Source organism: Miscanthus floridulus, chromosome 12 (genome assembly GCF_019320115.1).
Source record: "Miscanthus floridulus cultivar M001 chromosome 12, ASM1932011v1, whole genome shotgun sequence".
Taxonomy (NCBI): domain Eukaryota; kingdom Viridiplantae; phylum Streptophyta; class Magnoliopsida; order Poales; family Poaceae; genus Miscanthus; species Miscanthus floridulus.
This window is the reverse complement of record NC_089591.1, coordinates 38,143,993-38,169,534: the sequence shown is the minus strand read 5'-3', so window position 1 is coordinate 38,169,534 and position 25,542 is coordinate 38,143,993. Positions and strand designations below refer to the sequence as shown.

The 25,542-nt window shown below is 43.4% G+C and overlaps 3 protein-coding genes and 1 pseudogene across 7 annotated transcripts; 3 read left to right on the top strand and 1 right to left on the bottom strand.

Annotated features, from left to right (window-relative positions):
* Positions 1-7,852: 7,852 nt before the first annotated feature.
* On the bottom strand, positions 7,853-9,668 carry LOC136495725 (zinc finger BED domain-containing protein RICESLEEPER 2-like). The gene is made up of 5 exons (XM_066491579.1): positions 9,526-9,668; positions 9,238-9,431; positions 9,007-9,150; positions 7,978-8,039; positions 7,853-7,885 (listed from the first exon to the last, which is right to left on the bottom strand). The coding sequence occupies exons 1-5, from the start codon at positions 9,666-9,668 to the stop codon at positions 7,853-7,855; spliced, it is 576 nt and encodes a 191-aa protein (XP_066347676.1).
* Positions 9,669-9,762: 94 nt separating this feature from the next.
* LOC136495724 (zinc finger BED domain-containing protein RICESLEEPER 2-like) lies at positions 9,763-11,498 on the top strand. Its single transcript, XM_066491578.1, has 5 exons — positions 9,763-9,821; positions 9,916-10,109; positions 10,197-10,340; positions 11,312-11,373; positions 11,466-11,498. The coding sequence occupies exons 1-5, from the start codon at positions 9,763-9,765 to the stop codon at positions 11,496-11,498; spliced, it is 492 nt and encodes a 163-aa protein (XP_066347675.1).
* A 618-nt stretch (positions 11,499-12,116) lies between these two features.
* Positions 12,117-13,806, top strand: LOC136496840 (protein PYRICULARIA ORYZAE RESISTANCE 21-like). 5 transcript variants are annotated; one of them, XM_066492597.1, is made up of 4 exons: positions 12,117-12,359; positions 12,437-12,507; positions 12,712-12,793; positions 12,916-13,806. In XM_066492597.1, exons 3-4 carry the CDS (start codon positions 12,712-12,714, stop codon positions 13,530-13,532), a joined length of 699 nt encoding a protein of 232 aa, XP_066348694.1. In that variant the 5' UTR covers positions 12,117-12,359; positions 12,437-12,507; the 3' UTR covers positions 13,533-13,806. The 5 variants fall into 5 exon arrangements, with proteins under 5 accessions (XP_066348694.1, XP_066348692.1, XP_066348693.1 ...); XM_066492596.1 differs by lacking the exon at positions 12,437-12,507 and having other exon boundaries at positions 12,142-12,160; positions 12,313-12,359; XM_066492595.1 differs by lacking the exon at positions 12,437-12,507 and having other exon boundaries at positions 12,118-12,359.
* Positions 13,807-19,971: 6,165 nt separating this feature from the next.
* On the top strand, positions 19,972-21,384 carry LOC136498392 (protein PYRICULARIA ORYZAE RESISTANCE 21-like; annotated as a pseudogene).
* Positions 21,385-25,542: the final 4,158 nt, after the last annotated feature.

The window sequence follows — 25,542 nt, the reverse complement described above, 5'->3', positions numbered from 1 at the left end:
TTCTCCCAGATTCAATAGCCGATTGTAACTGTTGCCTGAACACCTTACACTCATTTGTACTGTGTGAAGTTGCATTGTGCCATTTGCAGTACAAGATCTTCTTCAACTCTTCTGCCAATGGGATCACATGATTAGGTGACAGCTTAATTTGGCCCTCTTGAAGCAGAAGATCAAATATCTTGTCGGCCTTGGTGATATCAAAGGTAAACTTTTCTGGTTCTTTCTGACCAAAGGGATAAGATATCGGCTTTTTATTCTTAACCCACTCAGCTAAGCCGATAACTGGTTCTTCATCAGAATCAGAATCTCCTACTTCTTCAACAAATGATACTTTTTTACTCCAATTCTTTTTAGGTTCAAAAACCCTAGTATCTTGATCAGAGATCCTTTGCACAAGATGACTGAGGCTTTCAAACTCCTAAGAAGCATATATGTCTTTAAGATGTGGCAATAACCCTTAGAAAGCCAGATCGGCAAGTTGCCGATCATCCAGCACCAGGCTATAGCACTTATTTTTTACATCTCGTAGCCTTTGCACAAAGCTTTCTACCGATTCATCATTACGCTGTCTCAATTTTACTAAATCGGTAAGCTTCTTTTCATGGATTCCAGCAAAGAAATACTTATGAAATTATTTTTCTAGATCAACCCAAGTAATAATAGAATTTGGTGGTAATGAAATGAACCATGTAAATGCCGATCCAGACAAAGATGATGAAAATAATCGAACTCTTAATTCATCTCTGCTAGCTGCCTCTCCACATTGAATAATGAAGCGATTGACGTGTTCCATTGTTGATGTATCATCTTGTCCAGAGAATTTAGTGAAATCTGGTACCTTGTACCGATTTGGGAGAGGAATTAAATCATATGCAGGAGGGTATGGAGTCTGATAAGAATAAGTATTGACTTTGGGCTTTATCCCAAACTGATCCTTCATAATTTCTGCTATCTTATCGGCCCAAAAAGCATCAGCCTCCTGCTGACGAACTGGCTGAATTTCTACAGGAGGTGCCTGCTGATATCCCTCCACATATCTTTGTGGCCCACGATCTCCAGCAATTGGCATATTTGCCGTTACTTGTGGTCCATTAACCTGTTGGAAAGGATTCATCGGCTGAGCTGCCGATGCTTGATTCTGGAAACCAGCTTGCATATGACCTTGTTGAATCCCTGCAACCTGCTGATTTTGCTGAACTGTATGTTGAACAGGTAACTGTCCTGACCAACCATTATTAGAACTCATCGGTACAAAACTTACCGATGGCTGGTAATTTGCTGACATTGTTGGATAATTATAACCAGCTTGAGGCATGAACTGAACCCCAGTTTGACTCATAGCAGGAGCTTTCTGCTGCATCGGCAGTAAGCTTGCCGATGGACTTGAATTGGGTATTTGAACCAAAGGCATCTGGAAACCTCCTGGAGTTGGTTGCACAGTAGTTGCTGTGGCATATTGAGGCACTTGAGCCATCGGCGAAACAGCCGATAGTATAGGAGCTTTTCCTACTGCATCAAACACTTGAGGTAACCCAGGATTGAAAGCAGATGACTCCGGAGGCATACCATATCCCCACCAATTAGCAGGAATCTGGCTATTCTGAGACACAGGGTCTGACATAGCTGATGCCGATAGATCTGTATTAAGTTGAACTCGTCCTCTTGGTAGTACCGGATCTGATCGTATCGGTGTAGATTGAATATTAGGTAAGCCTGCCAATACTGGAGGAGAAGTAACTTCTGTACCCACAACTGGCCGAGGGAGCCGATGGAGTATTGACAGATGCTGGCTCTGGTTGGTGATAGGCAGGCCCAACGTAATACGGTGACGCTTATCCTTCTTTAAGAGTTCGAACCACAGCATTATGAACAGTATTGGACAGCACATTGGAATGATTAATCAAAGCATGATTTACTATAGAATTAACCATCTCTTGAAGTTTACTAGGATTGGAGTCAAAGGTAACCTGCCGAGGCAACGGCAAATCTTGCTTCTGGATGACTTGTCCACTCTTGTTTAGGCTAAACGATTTCAGACAAAGCTGCCTGTATTCTTCTACAGCCTTTTCCATAGCCTGCCTCTGCTCTTCCTTAAGATCTTCTTCTGATACCGCGATAATGTTCCCTGAATTGATCTCGGGATTGAACATATTGATTGGATTGATTTGTCCCACCGAGCGTGCCAAAAGATGTGTTGATGCAAAAGTGGATCTACAAACACAAAGGGCTAATACCCGAATCGATATCCAAAGCGTGCCAGTCGATTTGACCTGTTAATCGACAAGGATGAAGATACGAGCACTTTGGTCCTGACAACAGCGATACGCCCGGAAGTCACGGCCAAGAGGTACTCACACGGAACTCGAGAATCGCCGAAGGTCGCACTGAAGCTATGCAACTCGCCGAATCAATGAGAACTCATAAAAAGAAAAAAATATGCAAATTGACGAAGTCGCCGAAAAGTAAGTAGATGCAAATAGGAGTAAAAATTGGTTTTGATATATTGATTGATTTATATTACATTGCCCCTCAATCTATATTTATACCCTGATCTAAAGAGACATAACCAAATACGACTAGGACACCAAGTCCATATCTAAGGAAACACGTGACTCTTACATGAATCATACTCTAACAAATATAGAAAAGGAAATCAACTCCTATCTATTTCCCTGTCCGCCTCAATTACGATGGAATTCTCACCGACCTCCTTTCCATTGGCATACTTCCTGTTTCATTGGTAGTAGTTTTCAAGCCTTCCTTCATCGGCATCGACAATAACATCTCCAACTTTATCGGCAACGCCCGAGTCTAAATCAACCTTTCCATCGATCACCACCATTCATCGGCAACCATCTTTACAAGCTGATTTTCATCGGCTGTCAGCGTATACAGTAACTTTCCTCCTACCGATTAGCCCACTCTGATCATTTTGACACGTGCAAAAAACGGTGTCAACAATACCCTTTATACTAAGTACGTTATATATTGAGCATTGTCTTTTGATATTACCTTTATTTATAGTTATATGTGAGATTTGACTTCCTAGGCCCACATATGGTGTGTATTTGATTTTGTTCTTAAAACCGGTTGCTACAATATTGCATGTGTTTTATCTAAATATTGCCTTTTTTCTAATGGTTTTCAAGTGCTTTTTCATGTGTTTTTGCTTAGACACATGTTTCAAGTGTTTCGTCTGTCTTCTTATGTTGCAAGTTTTTACATCTAAATGTTTCAAAAGTAGATCAGGTATTGCTCGTGGGATACGCGTGGGTAGCGGGAGGGGGCGTGAGCGGTCCCCGCACGGGAGCACAACATAGGCGATGTCCGGGCGGCATTGGCCCCGCGTGGGTGCACGAAACGCAGGCGCAGGCGGGCGACGTCCGAGCGGCGCAGGCCCTCATGTGGACGTGCGAAATGAGGCGTGGAAATGGACTGCAGCCGCGGACGTCCGTCCAGAGCCACATCTGGAGCAGTTCCATTTGTATATCAAAGTTGTAGCTCATAATGGGATCTACAACTTTCATTTAATAAGTATTTTTATACGATATTAAATAAGAAATATATGATTTTTCTAATAAAATACACGACTAATATGCTCTTAAATTTTGTATTATTTTTTGGGTGCCTTAACTATGTCAAATGAAAGACATCAAAACTTAAAAGTTGTTTATCTCATAGTTAGCTATAACTTTAATATAAAAAGTATCTTCATTTGACATCAAACATGATACAGAATAATTTAAATAAGGTGACAAAACCTACTGCATGATTAATATGCTGTTAAAACATTATATTAATTTTTAGAGTATTATAACGACCTCAAATATAAAAACTTAAAACTGTAAACTTGTCGATCTCATTAAGGGCTACAACTTTGATACAAAATATATCTTCATTTGGTAACATATAAAACAATATTATTTTTCTAAGGCGACAAACACTAGTACGCGATTATTATGCTTCTAAAATTTTCTATTATTTGTTTGAGCATCTTAACATCCTTAAATGAAAAAAACTCAAAACTATGAAGTTGTAGATCACATCGAGGTCCACAATTTTCATATAAATTTTATCTTCATCCAACGTCGTATTAAAGAGTTATATTTTTTTAGGTTCAGTCTTGTCACGGTACGACATAACAATACTGTCACGCCAACGGGAGTGGCGTGATGAGGTTTTCCACGTCGAAAACGTCGTCTAACGTGGCGGATGTTGTGACGTCAATGCATGTGGCGCGACAATGTTATTTGGTCGCGGTAGCGGTACTGGCATGACAAAAAAGGTCAGATCCGCATTATTTTTTTAGGAACTATTATTATTAAAATATTAAATAAAAAGGATTAAAAATAAAAAAAGCTCGATTTGGAGCTAGGAGCTGGATTGATGGAGGAGAGGGTGTGGCGTCACCGGTGCCACCAGGGGCAGGGGGCGGGGTGGGGGTGGGGTGGGCGAGGTCCATCACACACCCTCGTTGGTAGATCCTACAGCGAGTTGCTGATGTTTCGCACTTGTGCCTTCAAGAATCCTTTGCCCTTATCTTTCCTTGTGCTCAATCTGTAACCAGCGGCGCCATGAAAGTCCTAGAGCAACGAGACAAACAGAGGAAGAAGATCGGCTAATGGGTTATACGCTAGTCCAGTAGTTCGTGGGCCAAGTGTCATGACTGACATGTTGAGCCTGTGGGCAATTACTCGCCAGAAGACCAATACTCTGTAGATAATTTCCATGACATCCACTCAAAAAAAGAAGAAGATAATTTCCAAGACAGCCTCATGCTCTCATCTATGCCAAGAGCTAGGCCAATGGAATAAACACCAGGAGCTTGGTCATTCAAATTCCTTCTTGAAATAAACAAAACGACGGTTCAGACTGGTGACCTTGTTTCTGCCCAATTTTGCACCGGGTAGCAAAGTGTCAGTTGGGTAGTCAAAGCTCTACCAAAATAAGCGGCCACCAGAACAGCAACGGTGCTGTTGGCCTAGGGTAGACCAGACCTTGGTGCCATGGGCTATGATGACCAGGTTGCCATCGTCGGAGATCATGAGCTCCGGCAAAGCTAAGACTGGAGACTGGGTTAGCCCCGTTGGCCCTCCACACTGGTGTTCGCTTTCGGACTTTGTGGAACCTTTTTCTGCTCTTTTTTTTTAAAAAAAAAACATTTTCATGTTATTCAAAAAAAAAAAAAAGCTTAGCGGCGAGGTTGGCCAATGGAAGAGAAACATGTGGCTTGTGTGGGTTGTCGGCCCAAGTTTTTGGCCTGGGCTGTTTCGTGGCCGCGCCGTCGTCAGAGCTCGCCGTCCTCCTCGGCTTCTCGCGGACCTTGGCCATGCACGGTGACCCTGTCACTGCGTCGGTGGAACTTGAGGAGGAGGCAGGGTTCGAGTCTGGCAAGAGAGTTGGAACGGGATTGTATTGTACCCCCAATGCAAACTCTTGAAAGTAAGGATGGCAGCGGATCGGGTTTGGGGCGGATAACCGCGGGTTTCGGGTCCGCGGTTTTCGGTTTCGGTTTCGGTTTCGGTTTCGGTTCCTGGTTTTCACCCACGGATTTGTGGGTTCGGATACCCGAAATACCGCAGTTTTGAAGCGGATCTTTAAATTGACCCGTGGAGCTCCATCGGCCCCCCAAAACTTTCAGCCCACCAGAATCCCACCTAGGAAGCCTAAGTATATAAGCGTGGAATCGTTCAGCCCTCACCCCTCAGCCCTAATCCGCATCCACCCAGGCGCTGCAGCCGCACAGCTGCACAGCCGCATCCACCCGACGGGGCGACGAGCGACGGGCGACGGCGGCTCGTTCCTTCCTACACGGCCGCACGCAGGTACGGCGGCGCATCCTGATCAGCGACTCCTGTGAGTACTCGGTCCTTGACGGGCGACGCTGGCTTGCTGCTGCTTTGCGGTGAACTAGTTCACCAGAGGCAACCGGCAGGCTCCCCAAGACCCCAACCCCAAGTACTCTCACCTACTGCTGTCTTGAAGCATAATCTTCCAGTGGTTAGCTTCTCCGAGTTTTTCCTTCTAAGATTTGTCTCAGATTTGAACATCGACAGCCATGCGTTGCCAGTTGAACAACCCCTTCATTTTTCTCTGAACCTGAGGCTGAGACCCACCAAATGCTCCTTCCTATTATTCTGCATACGTAATTCTTTCTTTGGACGGTAAATCGTTGTGCAGTTTCGGTTCAGCTGCATTTTATCCATGCAGTATGTAGGATTACAGCATACTGCCAGTGCTCTGAACATTATAAGTCGCTGAATTTGCTTCTACATCTTAACACCAGTCACATCCACCTTTTTTGCAGAGTTCAGATCAGACTGTTCGACTTTCAGTGGCAGGCTTCTGTTGTCGAGCACCTCTCAAGCTCCAATCCCCAGCGGCCAACAGACCCTTCTCTTTGCTAGGAGATATAACGAATTGCCATGTTTATCAAATTTAATCAAGCGAATTTTCTTCTCACATATCAGAATTCGAGATTTTATCCCCCTACTTGTAGGCAGACATAGCAAATCTGCAAATAGGCATGAGCCAACACTCCCAGATCTTGGAAAAAAACACCAAACCGATAGCTCATTAGATTACAAATATACCTCACCAAAGCATCAGTTTGCGTCTTTTTTTCTTAAGTCAAATATCCATTAATCACTTTGTCCAGCCAACTCACTGGACACTAGAACATGAACAACAACATATTCATCTTGTTTCATACTGCACAACTTTTCATCTCGAATTCCCTTCCCTACATCTCGAATTTCCTTTTTGTATTTGTCAGGAAGCGAGCAATGTTGGCTCTTGGTGCTTCAAGTGGATCTCAAGCTGCTGCTGCTGCATCTCAATATGTGGGTTCTCGTCCTCAAACTCGTTCACGTCTTACAGCCGCAGCACCGTCATCCGATTCAGCAGCACCGGCAACTGATTCTGCTACTCTAGGTAATAATGATGTGGTAGAGGTAGAAGATGATGTTCCTGTTGGTAGTAAGAGGAAGCTAAGATCTGAAGTATGGAAAGACTTTGATTTGATTAATGTAAGTGGGGTATGGAAAGCAAAATGTAAATGGTGCAAAAAACATTTAGGTGGGGAGACAAGAAATGGTACAACTCACTTGAAGAATCACATTGCTGTATGTCAGGACAGAGCTACTAGAAAATGTTTAACACAGTCTACTCTTAAAATATCTGCAAACCCACAAGATGGCACTGTCACATTAGAGAAGTATGTGTTTGATCAAGATGTCGCTAGGAAAGAACTTGCTTTAATGATTATTGTCCATGAGTAAAGATGGCAACGGGACGGGTTCGGATCGGGTGGAGTGTCTGGGCACCCAAAACCGAAACCCGAACCTGAAACCCGAATCCGCCCCTAAAATCGATTCGGGTGAAAATCCATCCCCGAAACCGAAACCCGTGGATCCCCGAAACCCGACGGATTAACCGAAACCCGGGGATATTGCAATTAAAGATGTACAGAACATGCAAGTAGCAGCTATGATACACGACATGTACAACATACATGGTATAGAAGATAGTCAAGGCGTCCAGCCATTTACAGAACACACACTGTCTAGATATTACAGTCCAAACAAAAGTATTACAGTCCAAAGTGGCAAAGTCCAAACAAAAGATATTACACACATGTATAGACGTACATGGTACAGAAGATAGTCCAAAGTGGCAAAGTCCAAAAATCCAAACAAATATTACAGTCCAAACATTCATCAATTACAGTCCAAACAAATATTGCAGCGCCACAAAGGTAGAATTGGAGAAGCAACCCAAGTTCAGTACAGTTCACATATTACAGTCCAAACAAATAACAGTCCACACACAGTCCAGATTATTATAGAGTTCATCATTCATCAATTATGGTGGCATCATCTTCATCCTGTGAAATAAAAATAGAGAATAGCTCATTACTTGAATGTTCAATGCATTGTAAATTCACAAATTGAATATAGAAGGAAACAACAGCACTACCATTTTTTCATCTTTTTCATCAAGACAAGTCATCAAAGCACCAACAAAAGTAGAATGAGACCCTGCATTGATGTGATTTTCACAAATTAGTTATATAACTTATATGGAATGAAAACCACATACTTATAGAAATTGCACTTACCTAACATGTCGTTATGAGACCATGCTTGCATACACATAAGTGCCTCAATTATTGATGGTGCAAGCCTACTACGATGTGGACTAATTATTCTCCCACTAGTGCTAAAGGCTGACTCGGATGCCACCGTTGTCATAGGAATAGCAAGGACATCACGTGCAATTTTTCGTAATGTTGGGTATTTGAGCTCTGCATGTTGCCACCACTGAATGATATCCAACTCTTGTGTCCTAGGCAGCAGTGGCTCTTCCAAGTACAAATCTAACTCTGTTCGCACATAGGTGGAGGTCACAGCTGGCTGTTTGGACATGTAATCATCAAGTGTCAATCCAATCTTCATCATCCATCTGAGAAGGAGCACTTGGTCTAGTTTGCACCATCTGTTGTGGAAACATCTTCCATAGAATCTTGGTATTTCAAAACCAGATTGTATAACAAGTCTTTGACTTTGTTGACAGCTTCCATAGCTACACTTTCTGACCCATGAATTTTGAGAAAAAGAGCATTCAACAATTGTAATTTATACCTAGGATCTAGGACAGCAGCAACAACCATCAAACCATGCACATCTGACCAATACTTGTTGAATTTCTCTTTCATTTTAATAGACATTTCTTCTACCTTAGGAATTTCACTGCTTTGCCACTTCCTAATTGTCAAAAAAATGTTGCATATTTTGGGGAAGAAAAGGTTGGCTGTGACATATTTAGTTCCTGATAGTAGCTCAATTACATCATAGAACATCTTTAACCTATCACAAAGCTCTCTAGCAAACTTCCAATCATCTTGAGATGGAACACAAGGAGCACGAGAAGCAAGGCGCTCAAAAACATCTTGGTAAACTAGTGCAGTGCTAAGCATAATATAAGTAGAGTTTCATCTAGTTTTACAATCAAGAGCAATTATTTTCTCATATTTTCCTTTCATTTGTCCTGCCATTTTCTCAAACTTCTCATGTCTTTTAGGAGTGTCCGACCAATATGCAACACTATCACGCACATTATCAATTCCCTTCTCCATGACACTCATTCCATCTTTCACAATCAAATTTAAAATATGTGCAGCACAACGCATATGAATTAATTTGCCCTTCAACATACAAGAGGGGAGTGGTAACTTGCCTTCCACAACTGCCTTGTTCTTTGCAAGGTCATCACCATCGCTGCCAATCATGGTCTTCATGAGGTTATCATTGACACTACAGTTGTCAAGAGTTATAGTGGACAGATTCCTCTCAATATGCCAATCTAGGAGAACTTCATGAAGAACCTCTGCAATAACCTCTGTTGTATGTGGTGCCAGAACATAAATAAACCTACAACAATAAGAAAACTTTTTAGCTAATAAGAAAACTTTTCTCTGGTGGTTTGCTGTCCACAAGAACACAAAATGATGTGATTTATTATTACCTAATAAGAAAACTTTTAAGCTTCCAATCTTCATCTAGAAAATGGGCTGTAACTACCATGTAACCTTTTCTCTGGTGGTTTGCTGTCCACAAGTCCGTAGTAACAGCAACACGAGCACTCAATTTCTTGATGTAATTCACCATAGATTGCTTCACCAAAGGTTTCATCAAGAAATTGAGTGCTCGTGTTGCTGTTACTACGGACTTGTGGACAGCAAACCACCAGAGAAAATGTTACATGGTAGTTACAGCCCATTTTCTAGATGAAGATTGGAAGCTTAAAAGTTTTCTTATTAGGTAATAATAAATCACATCATTTTGTGTTCTTGTGGACAGCAAACCACCAGAGAAAAGTTTTCTTATTAGCTAAAAAGTTTTCTTATTGTTGTAGGTTTATTTATGTTCTGGCACCACATACAACAGAGGTTATTGCAGAGGTTCTTCATGAAGTTCTCCTAGATTGGCATATTGAGAGGAATCTGTCCACTATAACTCTTGACAACTGTAGTGTCAATGATAACCTCATGAAGACCATGATTGGCAGCGATGGTGATGACCTTGCAAAGAACAAGGCAGTTGTGGAAGGCAAGTTACCACTCCTCTCTTGTATGTTGAAGGGCAAATTAATTCATATGCGTTGTGCTGCACATATTTTAAATTTGATTGTGAAAGATGGAATGAGTGTCATGGAGAAGGGAATTGATAATGTGCGTGATAGTGTTGCATATTGGTCGGACACTCCTAAAAGACATGAGAAGTTTGAGAAAATGGCAGGACAAATGAAAGGAAAATATGAGAAAATAATTGCTCTTGATTGTAAAACTAGATGAAACTCTACTTATATTATGCTTAGCACTGCACTAGTTTACCAAGATGTTTTTGAGCGCCTTGCTTCTCGTGCTCCTTGTGTTCCATCTCAAGATGATTGGAAGTTTGCTAGAGAGCTTTGTGATAGGTTAAAGATGTTCTATGATGTAACTGAGCTACTATCAGGAACTAAATATGTCACAGCCAACCTTTTCTTCCCCAAAATATGCAACATTTTTTTGACAATTAGGAAGTGGCAAAGCAGTGAAATTTCTAAGGTAGAAGAAATGTCTATTAAAATGAAAGAGAAATTCAACAAGTATTGGTCAGATGTGCATGGTTTGATGGTTGTTGCTGCTGTCCTAGATCCTAGGTATAAATTACAATTGTTGAATGCTCTTTTTCTCAAAATTCATGGGTCAGAAAGTGTAGCTATGGAAGCTGTCAACAAAGTTAAAAACTTGTTATACAATCTGGTTTTGAAATACCAAGATTCTATGGAGGATGTTGCCACAACAGATGGTGCTCAAACTAGACCAAGTGCTCCTTCTCAGATGGATGATGAAGATTGGATTGACACTTTTGATGATTACATGTCCAAACAGCCAGCTATGACCTCCACCTATGTGTGAACAGAGTTAGATTTGTACTTGGAAGAGCCACTGCTGCCTAGGACACAAGAGTTGGATATCATTCTGTGGTGGCAACATGCAGGGCTCAAATACCCAACATTAAAAAAAATTGCACGTGATGTCCTTGCTATTCCTATGACAACGGTGGCATCCGAGTCAGCCTTTAGCACTAGTGGGAGAATAATTAGTCCACATCGTAGTAGGCTTGCACCATCAATAATTGAGGCACTTATGTGTATGCAAGCATGGTCTCATAACGACATGTTAGGTAAGTGCAATTTCTATAAGTATGTGGTTTTCATTCCGTATAAGTTATATAACTAATTTATGAAAATCACATCAATGCAGGGTCTCATTCTACTTTTGTTGGTGCTTTGATGACTTGTCTTGATGAAAAAGATGAAAAAATGGTAGTGCTGTTGTTTCCTTCTATATTCAATTTGTGAATTTACAATGCATTGAACATTCAAGTAATGAGCTACTCTCTATTTTTATTTCACAGGATGAAGATGATTCCACCATAATTGATGAATGATGAACTCTGTAATAACCTGGACAGTGTGTGGACTGTTATTTGTTTGGACTGTAATATGTGAACCGTACTGAACTTGGGTTGCTTCTCCAATTCTACCTTTGTGGCGCTGCAATATTTGTTTGGACTGTAATATTTGTTTGGATTTTTGGACTTTGCCACTTTGGACTATCTTCTGTACCATGTACGCCTGTACATGTATGTAACATCTTTTGTTTGGACTTTGCCACTTTGGTCTGTAATACTTTTGTTTGACTGTAATATCTGGATAGTGTGTGTTCTGTAAATGGCTGGATGCCTTGACTATCTTCTATACCATGTATGTTGTACATGTCGTGTATCATAGCTGCTACTTGCATGTTCTGTACATCTTTAATTGCAATATCCTCGGGTTTCGGTTAATCTGTCGGGTTTCTGGGATCCATGGGTTTTGGTTTCGGGGTTGGATTTTCACCCGAATCGATTTTCAGGGCAGATTCAGGTTTCAGGTTCGGGTTTCGGTTTTGGGTGCCCAGACACTCCACCCGATCCGAACCCGCCCCGTTGCCATCTTTACTTAAAGAGACCATTCCATATTTGAAGTTTCGCTAGAAGATGACGGGAAGGGGAGAGTAGCTAGACATGTCCTGGAGGACCAGCCCCAGCCAACCTCTCCTTTACAGCAGGTCCACTCCTTTCCCCATCTCATCAGCAAGTAGATACAAGATATCTCCCTACCTATTATCAAGATGTGATCCAATCCAACACGCCTCACACAAGGCTTAGCTCTGCTTCGTTATATTGTATATATATATAACCGTCCCCCATCCCCCTGCAGAGGTACTCCTCTCTTGCTCATCGGCAGTGGACTCCCATAGCTGAAAGGTAAGCTCAAATCCTTCAGCTTTCCTTTCTGCATTCGTTTCTCTACCACAGTTTGATATATAGAAGGTACATTGTAGCACTCGTGTCTGTTACCCAGAAAAAGAAGCATTTCGTTTCAGCTCGTTACCAAACAGCGGAGAGTAAAGAAGTAAGTATGCCTGAGAAGAAGAGATTCATGGCACATGTTTTCTCTTTTTTTTTTTTTTTTTGGGGGGGGGGGGGGGGGGGGGGTTCTTTTTCGTCGTTAAAACATAGTTTTTCACTTGAAAGGATGGCAGGAGATGTGCTGATGCTCTGCTACTTTCTGTTCGGCAATTCGCCAATGCTATTTGTTTCACATGTTTGTTTGCAGATGGGTATACTGGTGATTACGGTGGACCTAGAATGCTGTCGCTGCAGAGACAAGATCACCAAGGTCCTAGACTCCCTCAAAGGTACATTTTAGTCTGTATATTAAGACTGCAACTACTAGCTTATGAGTCTGAATTCTGATCTGTGCTTGCAACAATAAATCGGCCGGTCAATTATCTTTTTGTTTTTTTTTTAATTGATGCAGAGGAGTTCTGCATCGAGAAGGTGGAGTTCGAGGACAAGAAAGAGAAGAAGGTGGTAGTGGTGCGCGGGAAATTCGACCCCGAGAAGCTCTGCAAGAAGGTCTGGTGCAAGGCTGGGAAGGTCGTGAAGGAGATCATCATCGTGGACGTCTGGCCGATTCCACCGCCACCCAAGCCTGACAAATGTTGTTGCTGTGAGCACTGCAAGCCCAAGCCTGACAAATGTTGTTGCTGTGAGCACTGCAAGCCCAAGCCTGACAAATGTTGTGACTGTGACCACTGCAAGCCCAAGCCTAAGCCGACTGAGGAAGCAAAGCCTAAGCCTAAGCCACCGCCGGCCAAAATACAGTACAAGGTTGTGCCGTACCCGTACCCGCTGCCGAACACCGGGATGTGCCAGAGCTGGCCGTGGCAGTGCCCGCCTCAGCAGCAGTGCCAGTGCTGCGAGAAGCCGCAGCCTCCCCCGCCGCCACCGTGCAGCTGTTCGAGCCACGCTAGCTGTGGCTGCGGCCAGACACCGCCGGTCTGGCCTGTCTGGCCACCGCAGCCGCCGGTCTGGCCGCCCCCGTGGGCCGGCAGCAATGTCGTCGCCGATGAGAACTCGTGCTCTGTCATGTGATCCATGGCTACATGCGAATCATCTGTCGCCATTGACCTGTTGCTGTGCTGCGATTAGTACTGGGCCTCGCAGACCTGAATAATCTGACGTACACTAGTTCGGTCGGTGCCATTATTCTTGTTGTCTATACTGAAGTTACTGTGTGTGTGTGCAGATGTGCTTGCTTCGTGCAGTGTGTTATACGAACATGTCATGCCTTGTTTTGTACACGTAGTAATTTGTGTACTAGCTTCCAACTATAATTTGCCCTTTGTAATGTGTACGAGTTTCGTAATTGTGCCTGCAAGAATCCTTTACTTTGTTATATAATTTACTGCTTTCTTTTGTGAACACACACAAGGAAAGACAACAACGAAAAGGCTCCCTGCTGTGTTACTATAGCTGTTGCAGAGGCAAGCGTCGAACGGCTCACCTGCCTCACTGTAGTCACATGCAGGGGCAGACGCCAGAGTCAGCCCTACTGTATTATCAAGTCACTGTAGCAGCATGGCAGCTATACTAGGTGTAGAGTTGTATATATAGTTTGTCACTGTAACTCAACAAAGAGAGTTCAGATTTGTCATCTCTTATACAGGGCTTCAGCCAACGCTGGTGTCTCTGGCTGTGTGTGTATGCTCTATTCTTCCTCTTCTTCTACCTCTAACCATAGTGTGTGTGGTCGGACAACGCCTGTCGTGCTCGGCCGTGGTCGGCAAGACTGGTAAGTGGTCGACTCACCTGAGCCGGTGATCGTGTGGCCTAACATACTTCTCCTTGCGCTCAATCTGTAACTGTAACCGGCGCAGCCATGAAAGTCCTAGAGCAACGAGCTGAGACAAACGGAGGATGAAGAAGAACCACCAATGGGTTATATGCTAGTCCAGTAGTTCGCGGGCCAGTGTCATGACTGACATGTCGAGCCTATCTCACCATGATGTTGAGCCCATCAAGACTCCGTCGGTGGACATGAACGGAAGGACAGGGAATCGCCACGGCCGATGCAAGAAAGCAACGGCGCATCCATAATTTTGGACTTGGGGTATTTTCAGACCTAGCTTTGGTCCTCAACGATGTAGCCTGTATCGTCGCTTGCCGGATTGGGATTGCTGCACGCTTGGTCACCTTTGGCAGTGTGGCTTGCCCCTTGCCTTGCGCTGGTGTGCCTGTCCCCATTGGCCGTGGGCCAGCTGCACTGCGTAGCTGGTGGCATTGCAAGAGCTTCAATTTGAGGGAGAAAAGATTGGAGATTTTTTGAATTGGGTGGGATTGAGATAGATAAAGTTAGAGGAGAGACCGAGACAGGGGTGATTGGAGATTTTTTGAATTGGGTGGGATTGAGATAGATAAAGTTAGAGGAGAGACCGAGACAGGGGTGATACTACAATGGGCACCGCACGGCCAAGGGAGTGCCAACTACGAAGTGTAGAGTGAGGGATTGATCTGGCAGGTTTTTTTTTTTTTTTTTAAACCGGAGAATCATCTGGTGTTCTGTGTCTCTGCATACTTTTTTTCAACGATTAGCAGTTTCTTCACCCTCTACATAGTGTTACCTTAGCTTATTTAGAGCTGTTCGACACCGTTATACCCAGCACTTGAAGAGAGGTTAGTGAAGCATCTGGAGAGCTACCCAAACCAAGAAGTGAGATTTAAGTGTTTGACTAGAGTAAACATGCTAATTGGGCGGGTTGAAGAGGGGTTTATGGGGCGGGTTTTGATTTGGAATTTATCTAGATAAGTACAAATTGGTTCTTAAAGCTAGGGATGAAAACGGTACGGATATTTTCCGACCGTATTCGAAACCGAATCCGTTTAGAGGGGTTGAGATCTGTTCGTATCCGAGTCCGGATATCCAACATCCGAGACCGCATCCGTATCCGAATATTCAAATCGCATATTTATGATGTCGATATCCAATCGTATCCTATCCGACATAGTTGACACTATCCGTATTCGAATCCGAATCCGGACAGAAATATAAAAATAAATGTAATATCGGTGATATCCGTCCTTATCCTATCAGTTTTCATCCCTACTCAAAGCTCACGGGGTGGGGCAAGTTAGGTGTAGAGCAAGGACAGGTTGGGCAGGGACTGCAGATCATGTCCCTTGTCTCCCTAACACATGCGTGTTGTCACTCCACCATAAAAAAGGAAAAAAAAAGAAACACACACTACTCAAAATTATTTTAGCAGACAGCTAGTTTTATTAATGGAAACGGTCACAAAATTTACATGACTCCTAAAATACTAAATTATTTTCAGAGACAGTCATTTTATTTACAGAGACACCCCAAAGTTGCTCGTCTCTTAAAATTGATTTATAGTGGTGGTCGTTCTATTTACGGAGACACCAAAAAATACCCGTCTCTCAAAATCGATTTACGGAGACGGGCCTCTTAAGAGATCAACCTCTAAAACAGTGGTCATTTTTAGAGACGGACCGCCCTTAAGAGGCGCACCTCTGCAAATAAGCCCGGAGCCCATGCCGACCCATTACTATAGTCCCATATATAAGCTAGACTCAATGTTTCTTCTCGTCTCTCAATTCTCTCTCTCCCCCACAAACTGGAAGCCGACGACGCCCTCTCCTCTACTCTCTCTCTCCCTTCCTCCCTCTCCACTCTCTCCCTCAACGTGCGGCCAGCGGTGGAGCTCGTGGGGCCACGTCACGCAGACGGCAGCGATGCTCACATGGCCCGCATGAAAGCTCTAGTTTGGTTTTGGTGAATTGATGAAACCCTAAGTGCTAACCTAGTTTATCAAAGTGGTCATGAGATAGGTAGCACTATTCCAAGTGGTGGAGCAATGGTGAAGATCATGATGATGGTGTGGTGACCATGATGATCAAGTGCTTGGACATGGAAAAGAAGAAAGAGAAAAACAAAAAGCTCAAGGCAAAGCTGAAACTTGATAGGAGATTTTTGGTTTGGTGATCGAGAAACTTAGCAAGTGCGATCACATTTAGGATCGATAGCCGTCTATTAAAAGGGGTGAAACTCATATCGAAATGCGGTTATCAAAGTACCACTAAATATTCTAACTCATGCATATGCAGTTAGATCTAGTGGAGTGCTAACACCCTTAAAAATATTTATGAAAATACGCTAACACATGTGCACAAGGTATTACACTTGGTGGTTGGCACATTTGAGCAAGGGTGGTGAAGTTTGGAAAGTCGAGGAAGTCACTGAAGCTGACCCGACGTAGGACCGGACACGGGACCTGCGCGTCCGGTCAGTAGTGGACAACCGGCTCGGCTTCAATCTCGTGACCGGACGCTGCGGGAAGAAAGCGATTGGACGCGCAGTGGTTGAGTCCGATCGATGCTGATGTATGGTGATGTGGCAACATTTCTGTTGGCGCGTGGCGGCAGTATGGACCGGACGCTGGACAGCGTCAGGTCAAGGTTGAGCGGACGCGTCCGATCGACGAAAATCGTCTCTACACCCTTACTGGATCTGATTGAAAGCGATGTGGCATAGAGTCAGGTCGCGCAGTGGTTCGTCAGATTGCGGTGTTGGGCGCGCGGGCAAGCAGGCAATTGGACGCGGTCGTGGTGCGTATGGTCTCGGCGTGCTGTGTCCGGTTGTTCTTTAACATGCGCGAGGAAAGCGAGTTGACCGTTGGAATCGTACACGCGAGGTTGAACGCATGGGACACGTGCACGGTGATCAGTGACCAGATGTTGGGGCTGGTGCGTCCAGTCGATCTGACCGGCGCGTCCGGTCACTCTGCAACAGGCTGCAGTGAGAGCCCAATGGCTCTATTTCGTGGGGGCTTCTATTTAAGCCCCATGGCCGGCTCAAGCTCACTGTCTTGGCCATTTGCATTGACATAACAACCTTGTGTGCTTAACCAAAGCCCTCCCACTCATCTCCATCATTGATTCATCATCTTTGTGAGATTGGAAGTGAATCCAAGTGCATTACTTGAGTGATTGCATCTAGAGGCAGTTGGTGTTCGTGTTTCGCTGCGAGATTCACTTGTACTCTTGGTGGTTGCCGCCACCTGGACGGCTTGGTGCAGCGAGGATCGTCGAGCGGATGAAGGTGCTTGTCTCTGGCTCCGATTGTGGTGATTGTGAGGGGTTCTTGATCTTTCTCCGTCGGAGAGCCAAAAAGTACTCTAGTGGATTGCTCGTGTCTTGTGTGATCCTCATCTTGTGTTGGTTGTGCGGCAAACTATTGAAGTTTTGGCGTGTGATGCCAATTAGCGCATGAACCTCTAAGTGAGTGAATCGCTACAACGAGAACTAGTTCGCCGGCAAGCAAGTGAACCTCGGTAAAAAAACTTATGTCATCTTGTCCGAGGATTTCTTGGTATTCATTGTGATTGATTGGCTCCATCATTGTGATTGGCTCAATTCCTCTACATGACGGTATAATCATCACATCCCCTACCTTGCATTTATATTTCTAGTGTTGTATCGCTCTTTAGTGTAATTAGTTTTGAGAGCAAGCTTATGTCGGGTCTAGTAGTTAGTGTGGCTTTTTAGTTAGTTTTTGAGAGCACACTAACTTAGCGTAGTTACATAGCCATTGTGTGTTTAGAAATCATAGACACTAGAATTATGGTAGGTGGCTTGCTTTTTTAGTAGGCTAGTGCAACACTCGCTTCGCCGCTTAATTGTCTAACATATTTACTTAGTGTTGTTGTAGAAATTTTTAATAGGCTATTCACCCCCTCTAGCCATTAGGATCCTTCACCGCATCGCGTGGCCGGCGACAGAGCTTGTCCTTGTGGCGGCGGATCTCGTGGATCCACGGCGATGGAGCTAACATGGCGTCCATGCGGCTGTGGATCTCCCAGATCCCCGGCGTGGCAGACGGATCCTTGACGGCAGAGCCTCAACGACACTGCAGATCCATGGTGCGGCGATGGAGCCTTGGCAGCTGAGGTCCTTGTGGCAGATCCGACACGGCATCCACGGATCCAGCCAGCACGTGCTTCAACACGGCAATAGCTGCTCCACCGCCACCGCCTCCCCACCACTGACGGGCTACGACGATAACAATCGGTTAGACTGCGGAGACGGGCTCAATAGGCTCGACGGGCTCAATTTGTTCAATAGGCTCGTTGGCGGTTTTTATTTTTTGTTTCTGAGTTTTGTATATGGAGGCGAGCAATTGTGCAGACCGTGAAAATCTCAAATAATGGAGACGGGCAATTGTGCCAATTATGTAAATCTTGATTAATGAAGGCGACAGCTCGGAGGCGGATGTGCTGCCTGCCTCCGAAAATCAATTTTGGCCGTCTCTTGAAAAGGGTGAAGCCGCTCTCTCGGAGATCTGACTCTAGGACTGCTGCATCGTCATGCCTCTACGGCCTTGCCACCAAGGTTGAGGAAGATGCTAGCTCCTTTCTCCTTCCCTCATCATATCCCCATCAATCAAGGTGTGGTCAGGATCTGACACCTGTAGGAGGCCATCCATGGCGTCTCCTGTCGGCGAAGATGGTGGAGGCCACAGCCATATCCCACTCCACTAAACTCATCGTGGCACCTACTGTTCCGCGGCACCACCGTCGGCCTCACGCCCCTATTGAGCGTCCGTTCTGAAATCTCTGCTGCCGCGCGGGACCTTGATCTCCTCCCGTGCCTTCCTTCTGTTTGCCGGCTCAGGTCAAGACACGAACGCCCTTGTCGCTTTGTGGGTCAAGCAGTTCCGCGATATTGCCTTCGCCCTACCTGATTTCGAAAATTTTGAATTTTAGTGTGTTATATACACCTATTTTTAGTGGCTGATTGAGTCTTACACCAATTTTTCGGAAATCATTTTTAGCCGCAGCTGAAATAAAAGGGCCTAAAGGCGCAACTAAAATAAAAAAAATGTTTTTTTGTAGTGAGGACTAAGTGTTGTCACACTAAACATTCAAAGATATGCAAGAGACTAGCTTATCATGAAGAGCCAGCTCTTCCATTCTCTCCTCGCATATGAAAAACTGATGACCACTCCATTTCAAATTATATGACGTTTTGGCTTTTCTAGATACATCGGTTTTACAATACATTAAGTATGTAGAAAAAAGCTATGTATGAAGAAAAACAAAAGCGTCTTATAATTTAGAAGACGGAGCGAGGATGAGCTAACATACATGGCACTTTTTTTTTGCCAAGAATTCATGGCTCTTTTGGAGATGCCTTAAACAATTTGTGTGCGTTTGTATGATCACATTGTAATTGCAAAAGAATTAATAATTAAACATATACTCTTTGCTTCTATGTAAGTAAAGTATTATACAGGGTATGATCTCATTGTAGACATGAGTCGTCCTCGTAGTAGGAGGCACGCATTAAGTACAACCACCGAGCGGCAACTAATCCGACGACTTATACCTATTACAAACTCGTACTCCTCCTACCTTGCTATTTGCTCGCGTCTTCCTCCTCTTGCCAACATTCATGCACTTAGAATAGAACTCTGCTTGACAATTTCCTTTGAAGAAAAGCAAAGATAGGATGACACGGGGAGGAAAAGGAAGTGAGGGCACCAAATTGGAGCGGGCACCTCGCCCGTGAATGGACGTGGCTGCCGTTCTCAGCCCTGTGATCAGTCGATCACGCAGCATCCAAACAAACATTCGGAATCGCAGCCGTCGACACGTCTGTGGCTTTCACCATCGTTGGTTCCAAACGGCATTGAAAGGCCCGAACCATCCGGATGTGATTCCCCACCAAATGCTTCCCGCTAGGCGCATCTCTGCTATAATACCGCGCACGGATGCACCTCGCTGATCGATCACTGATCACCGGCGGGATCGACCTGCTCTGCTCATTGGAAATCACACCTGCATTTCTTCAGAGTCGGCTTGCAAAGCAAAGGTGAGCTCAAATAAACCTAGAGGCCTTACGCACACTTGATCTGAGGTGGTCCTCTCTGCAACAGCTTACAGCAGAGAATCAGAGATGCTCTGCTCATCGGGAATCACCTCCATTGTTGGTTCATCCATGCTTTTTGTTGATGTGCTGTGCAGAGATGCCGACGCTCATCATCACCGTGAACCTAGAGTGCTGCCGCTGCAGCAGCAAGCTCCAGAAGATCCTCTGCTGCATCCAACAAGGCACGTACTCCTACCATCTTTCATTCCAGTTCAGGCCAATATATACTTAGTATGCTCTTAGGGAGTCATGGTTAATATATATGATCGTATCTTCATGGCACAGAAGGAGAGTTCGTCATCGAGAAGATCGTGTACGAGAAGGACAAGGTCTTGGTCTCAGGCCCATTCGACGCCGACAAGCTGTCCAGCAAGCTGTGGTGCAAGGCTGGAAGGATCATCAAGAACATCGAGGTCGCCAAGCCGCCACCGAAACCTGATCCCAAGCCCAAGCCAGAGCCACCCCCGTGCAAGCTGATATACCCTTACCCTTACCCGTTCCCGTGCCCACAGCCCGGTGCATGGCCGTGCAGCTGCTCAAAGCCTCACTGTGGGTGCCAGCCGAAGCCGCCGCCCGAACCGCCGGCGCCACAACCTCCACCACCGCCTCCACCTGCACCGCCGAAACCGCCTGCGTGCCAGTGCCCCACGTGGCCATCGTGCTACTGTGGCGGCTACCCGCCGTACCTGCCGCCGACGGCCATGCCGTACCCGATGATGGTCTGCGACGACAGCCCGCCCTATGGCGCTTGCACCGTAATGTAATGTTACTGCATGCCACTGCTGCTACTGGTTCCAGACTTAACAAAACAGATCATACTCTAGGTAATTGAGTATATGTTTACGTATGTGTGGTTTGTATTCATGCCTAGCTACTTAATTATGGAAGTGGCTTTCTATTACCTAACAAAATGCTTGGGCATTTCATTATCAGTGAGTAGCTACCTGTGTACCAAAACTCACGGCAGTTCATCAAATATATGATATTTTACAGAATATTATCTTTCTAGGAATACATTTCTGCGATGCAATTTTCATCTATGCCAATGTATACAGGTGTCAAATATATGTGTGTCGGATCATCATCATGCTGCATTAGAGATAGATCTACTTGTCGATGCTATGGCGGCAAAATCTCTATTGTTTCTATTACTAACACTAGCTCTTTTAAACTTAATACAGGCTACTTTAAAATTGTACTAAATCCGTTCCAAATTATAGTTCGTTTGACTTTTTTGACTCCAAGTTTGACCACTCGTCTTATTTAAAAAATTGTGCTAGATATCACTTCATTTGTTGTGGCTTGCTTTATTAACCAAAGTTCTTCAAGAATGACTTAAATTCGACTATGTTTGCATAATTTTTTTGAATAAGACGAGCGGTCAAATTTGGGGTCAAAAAAGTCAAACGAATTATAATTTGGAACGGAGGGAGTATAAACTAATGCTCTACAAGACACGCTAAAATTATCAAATTAATGTATATATACCTAAAAACTCTGACAATCAATTTGGTAAACTTTATTCATCGCTGAAGGCAATAGTCATTATTTCCCAACAGATTGGACCTAATATGTCTATATATAAACACTATACACATTTATCATTATGAGAAAAAAATTAATCCAAGTACCCTCAAATGCTTCTAAATTCTATCATCAACACTATGAAACAGGAAAGTTTCAAATTTACCAATGACTTTCGATCTAAAACGTTGTGCGGATGGCCGCCTAAATAGGTTTGTGTTTAATTTACCCCACAAATACTTCAGTTTGTCCAATCTATCCCCTAAGATTTGTATTTTTTGTTTCTGCACATTCAACTTGAATTTTGTGTTCAATTTTGTGGGGTGCTACCTGACATTATAAATTATGTAAGAAAATAAATTATTATTTTTCATAATTATTTTTGAATCTCTTGTATCTATATGTTAATTTACTATTAGGTCCAAACATATAAAAATAATGATGAAAATTATATTATGATGTAACATATTTTCCCATAAAGTTTAAATTTAAAACTCATGCAGAAAAAAATACAAATCTTATTAAGGGATAGATTGGGCCAACAGAACTTCTATAGGATAAATAGAACACAAAATTAGGGAGTAAATGGGACTTTTCCTTAGGAAAAACTGACACAAGTACCTCGATGTCTAATTCTATATACCCTACCTTTGACATTACGAAAAATACTAACATAGATCATTCAAATATTTGCTTTTTACATTGTCCACATTTACCACTAGAATAAATTTGGCAGTAATTACCTCAAAATAAGAGCCTTGTGTCATGATATATGATTTGAAAACAACACCCCTCTCTATGGTTGAGTAATTGAATATTATTCATAAACTAATAATAGACTAATTGAGAAATTGAAAGGAGTTCAAATTTATGTGTCGTGGAAGATTGAGAAAAAAATTGGGCATAGTAGTCATGTCCTTATCAGTACCTCCAATAAAATTGGTGCATGAATAAGGGTTGCCTCAAGTTCCCAACCTTTCACTAGTATGGCTAAATCGCCCATGAACAGTCCAATGATGAGCCGAGGTAGTAGCCCTTTTAGCTATCCCATACTACAACTCAAGCCGAATCCACGCGGTTATATCTAGTCACCACTAGATACCAGGCTTATCATGCCCATAAATAATATGTGGTTTGTACGAGTGGTTACTCTGACTCACTATGACAAAGAGGCAGTCCTTAACTTCTCCACGAGCTATGCTACTCAAGATCTCACACTCGCACAAGCCTTACCCCTCATTGAGCTATATCTCACAAGCAAGTTTATCTACTTAAGTCAAGTTCAAGGTTGTCCATAATAAATTTATAGAGCCTATCAAGTTTTCCTTTTCCTTCAAGTTTTAATTGATTAAGAAACCCAGTGTACCTTCCTATAACGCGCGAATGTGAGTTCCCACTCACATTCGAATTCTATCAAGTCTAGGTCAACCAAGTGGGATATACGTCTGATTACAAAGAGGTTATTAACTAAGTCTATTAGCTTAGGTGTGAGTTGAGCTACCATTAATGAATCAAAATTTGTTTAATTAACATCCTTATCGTGAGTGCACTACCTTTTTAACATATGAAACATATATACGTATCCAAAATAGGGCTTCTTAGATAGAGGTGCCTGCATGTCATGATGGTTTGGTGATATTAAGCCATCATGACTAGTTGTATACGAGCATCACGTTATGTTGACCTGCAAGAGAGCGATAACAAAGGTCAATTCAGAAGGACTCGAGCAAATCAATAAATTTGGATAAACGAGATGGTAAGGTTTAAGAAGATAGAGAGGATCATAAACAAGATCTTATGGAGGTTTCTAAGGATGATACTACATTAGGATGGGTCAGGGTCAGGTTGGCTAAGCCTCAAGATTAAGGCATAACTAAGTGTGACTTTCTTGTGATTCATCGGATAGTCCCACATGAAAGGAAGGACAGTTCATGGATTGTGGTTAAGGGAAAAGTTTCCGTAGGGCTTTTGGTGGTGTTGATGGATAGTCCGTCATGGATTACGTGTGATGCCTATGGTGGTGTTGGTGGTTAAGGGAAAAGTTACTAGATAGTCAGTGGAGTCGTGATATAATTCCTCATGGGTTGATAGAGGGTATGTCAAGTGTGTCTAACGTGTGATGCCTATGGAAAGCTTCTATGTAGAACAACAGACAGTCCATCGATGTTGAACGGATAGTCCGTGGAATCCTGGTTTGTCGTGCCTTTGGGTAAAGGACTAAATGTGTCATGAAACGATCCATGCATTCGTGGACAATCTATCAAAATCGGAATGAAGGCCTATCAAATAGTCAAATGAACCTATGTTCATAGGTGTTTTTAGTGTTCTTGATGTCTACAGTCTAGGGCTTGTGAAGGGTGTTCCTAGGGTCTGTTAGGGACTTCAATGGTGTGCTTGTGCAAAGTCCTAGGGTTGTGTAGCCTATGGTATGGTCAACATTCATGCCTCTAGTGTGGGGTACTCTATTCTAGATTTTGAGATTGGGAGCAAGATCGAGTGGGAGATGATGTTGAACTTACTTATATGAGGGTCTCAAACATGCATCCACGAAGCTCAAGCTTCACTACTTATCCTTCTTGTGCCATGGGAGAGGCTTGATTCGATATTGGAGAGTAAGAGGAAATTTGCCTTGCATATGAGCAAATGAATTAGGGAGATGAACACAAGGGTTTGATTGATGAGGATCATGAGCTTACACTTGAGATGGAGGTGGCAGTCTTGATCTCAGCTTCACCTTCTCCTTCGTCCAACATGAACACAAGCATTAGGATTTGGGATGAGCTCATGAGAGTGAGTTTGAGAGAGACCATTGAGCTCTTACACTTGTGTCCTTCTTTGTGACACTTGAATCACGTCACAATTGCACCCTACTCAATCTTTTTCACCATGTTGTCATGGTTATATCTTGAGTTGTATACTTTCCTTTCCATGTAGACAACTCTTTCTTGAGCCTTTCCACCTCTCTTTCATGAGTTCATTGTTCTCCACCTCAATGAAGTCATCACATGTCTAATGTCTTAGAAAATGAACACAGAGTAGCTATGAAAAGGGAAAACTATGTATAGGATGAGAAAGCAATGTATATAGAGAACTAATTGAGTAGTTCATCACAGTCGGATATAGATTACGTAGCATCTATATATCTATTGTCTTAGAAAATAAATAAAGAAAAAACATATAAATCATATATATGCAATTTTTATTAGTCACAGATATTAGACATTAAGATCTAGCTAATTGTTATGTCTCTTGATATTGTAGCATGTGCGGAAGCACGTGCGTGAAACAAATGACCGGTGATAGAGAAGATCCGACAGAGGAGACGATCCCAGTTTTGAAGAGCATGACAAAAACCGAATATTGAGATCAAATTTAGTAGAGGTAATGAAGATACCAATTGTTTAGTTGGTAATCAATCATTATCAATTGGGTTAGTTGGCAATCAGTCAGCGTTACATACGTTGGAACCATCCTGCTGACCACCGAGCAACTGATTTAATTAGGCGGCGTTCAATGATTACCAGTGGCTAACTGTACGTGGTAGCAAGCTGAAGTTGACGTTAGGGTTATTAATTAGGACGTACGTACTGTATGTAGCAGCCTACTGCACAGCAGGTCGTCGTCAACCATA

What these genes read in the sequence shown, in the direction of transcription:
- LOC136495725 (XM_066491579.1), bottom strand. Translation starts at nt 9,668, where the DNA reads ATGGTGAATTACATCAAGAAATTGAGTGCTCGTGTTGCTGTTACTACG. An exon ending in CTTAAAAGTTTTCTTATTAG is followed by an intron (nt 9,432 to 9,525) that starts GTAATAATAAAT and finishes TTATTGTTGTAG; the next exon opens with GTTTATTTATGTTCTGGCAC. An exon ending in GAAAATAATTGCTCTTGATT is followed by an intron (nt 8,040 to 9,006) that starts GTAAAACTAGAT and finishes ACATCAATGCAG; the next exon opens with GGTCTCATTCTACTTTTGTT.
- LOC136495724 (XM_066491578.1), top strand. Translation starts at nt 9,763, where the DNA reads ATGGTAGTTACAGCCCATTTTCTAGATGAAGATTGGAAGCTTAAAAGT. An exon ending in GAACAAGGCAGTTGTGGAAG is followed by an intron (nt 10,110 to 10,196) that starts GCAAGTTACCAC and finishes TGATTGTGAAAG; the next exon opens with ATGGAATGAGTGTCATGGAG. An exon ending in GAAAATAATTGCTCTTGATT is followed by an intron (nt 10,341 to 11,311) that starts GTAAAACTAGAT and finishes ACATCAATGCAG; the next exon opens with GGTCTCATTCTACTTTTGTT.
- LOC136496840 (XM_066492594.1), top strand. Translation starts at nt 12,631, where the DNA reads ATGGCAGGAGATGTGCTGATGCTCTGCTACTTTCTGTTCGGCAATTCG. An exon ending in GGTCCTAGACTCCCTCAAAG is followed by an intron (nt 12,794 to 12,915) that starts GTACATTTTAGT and finishes TAATTGATGCAG; the next exon opens with AGGAGTTCTGCATCGAGAAG.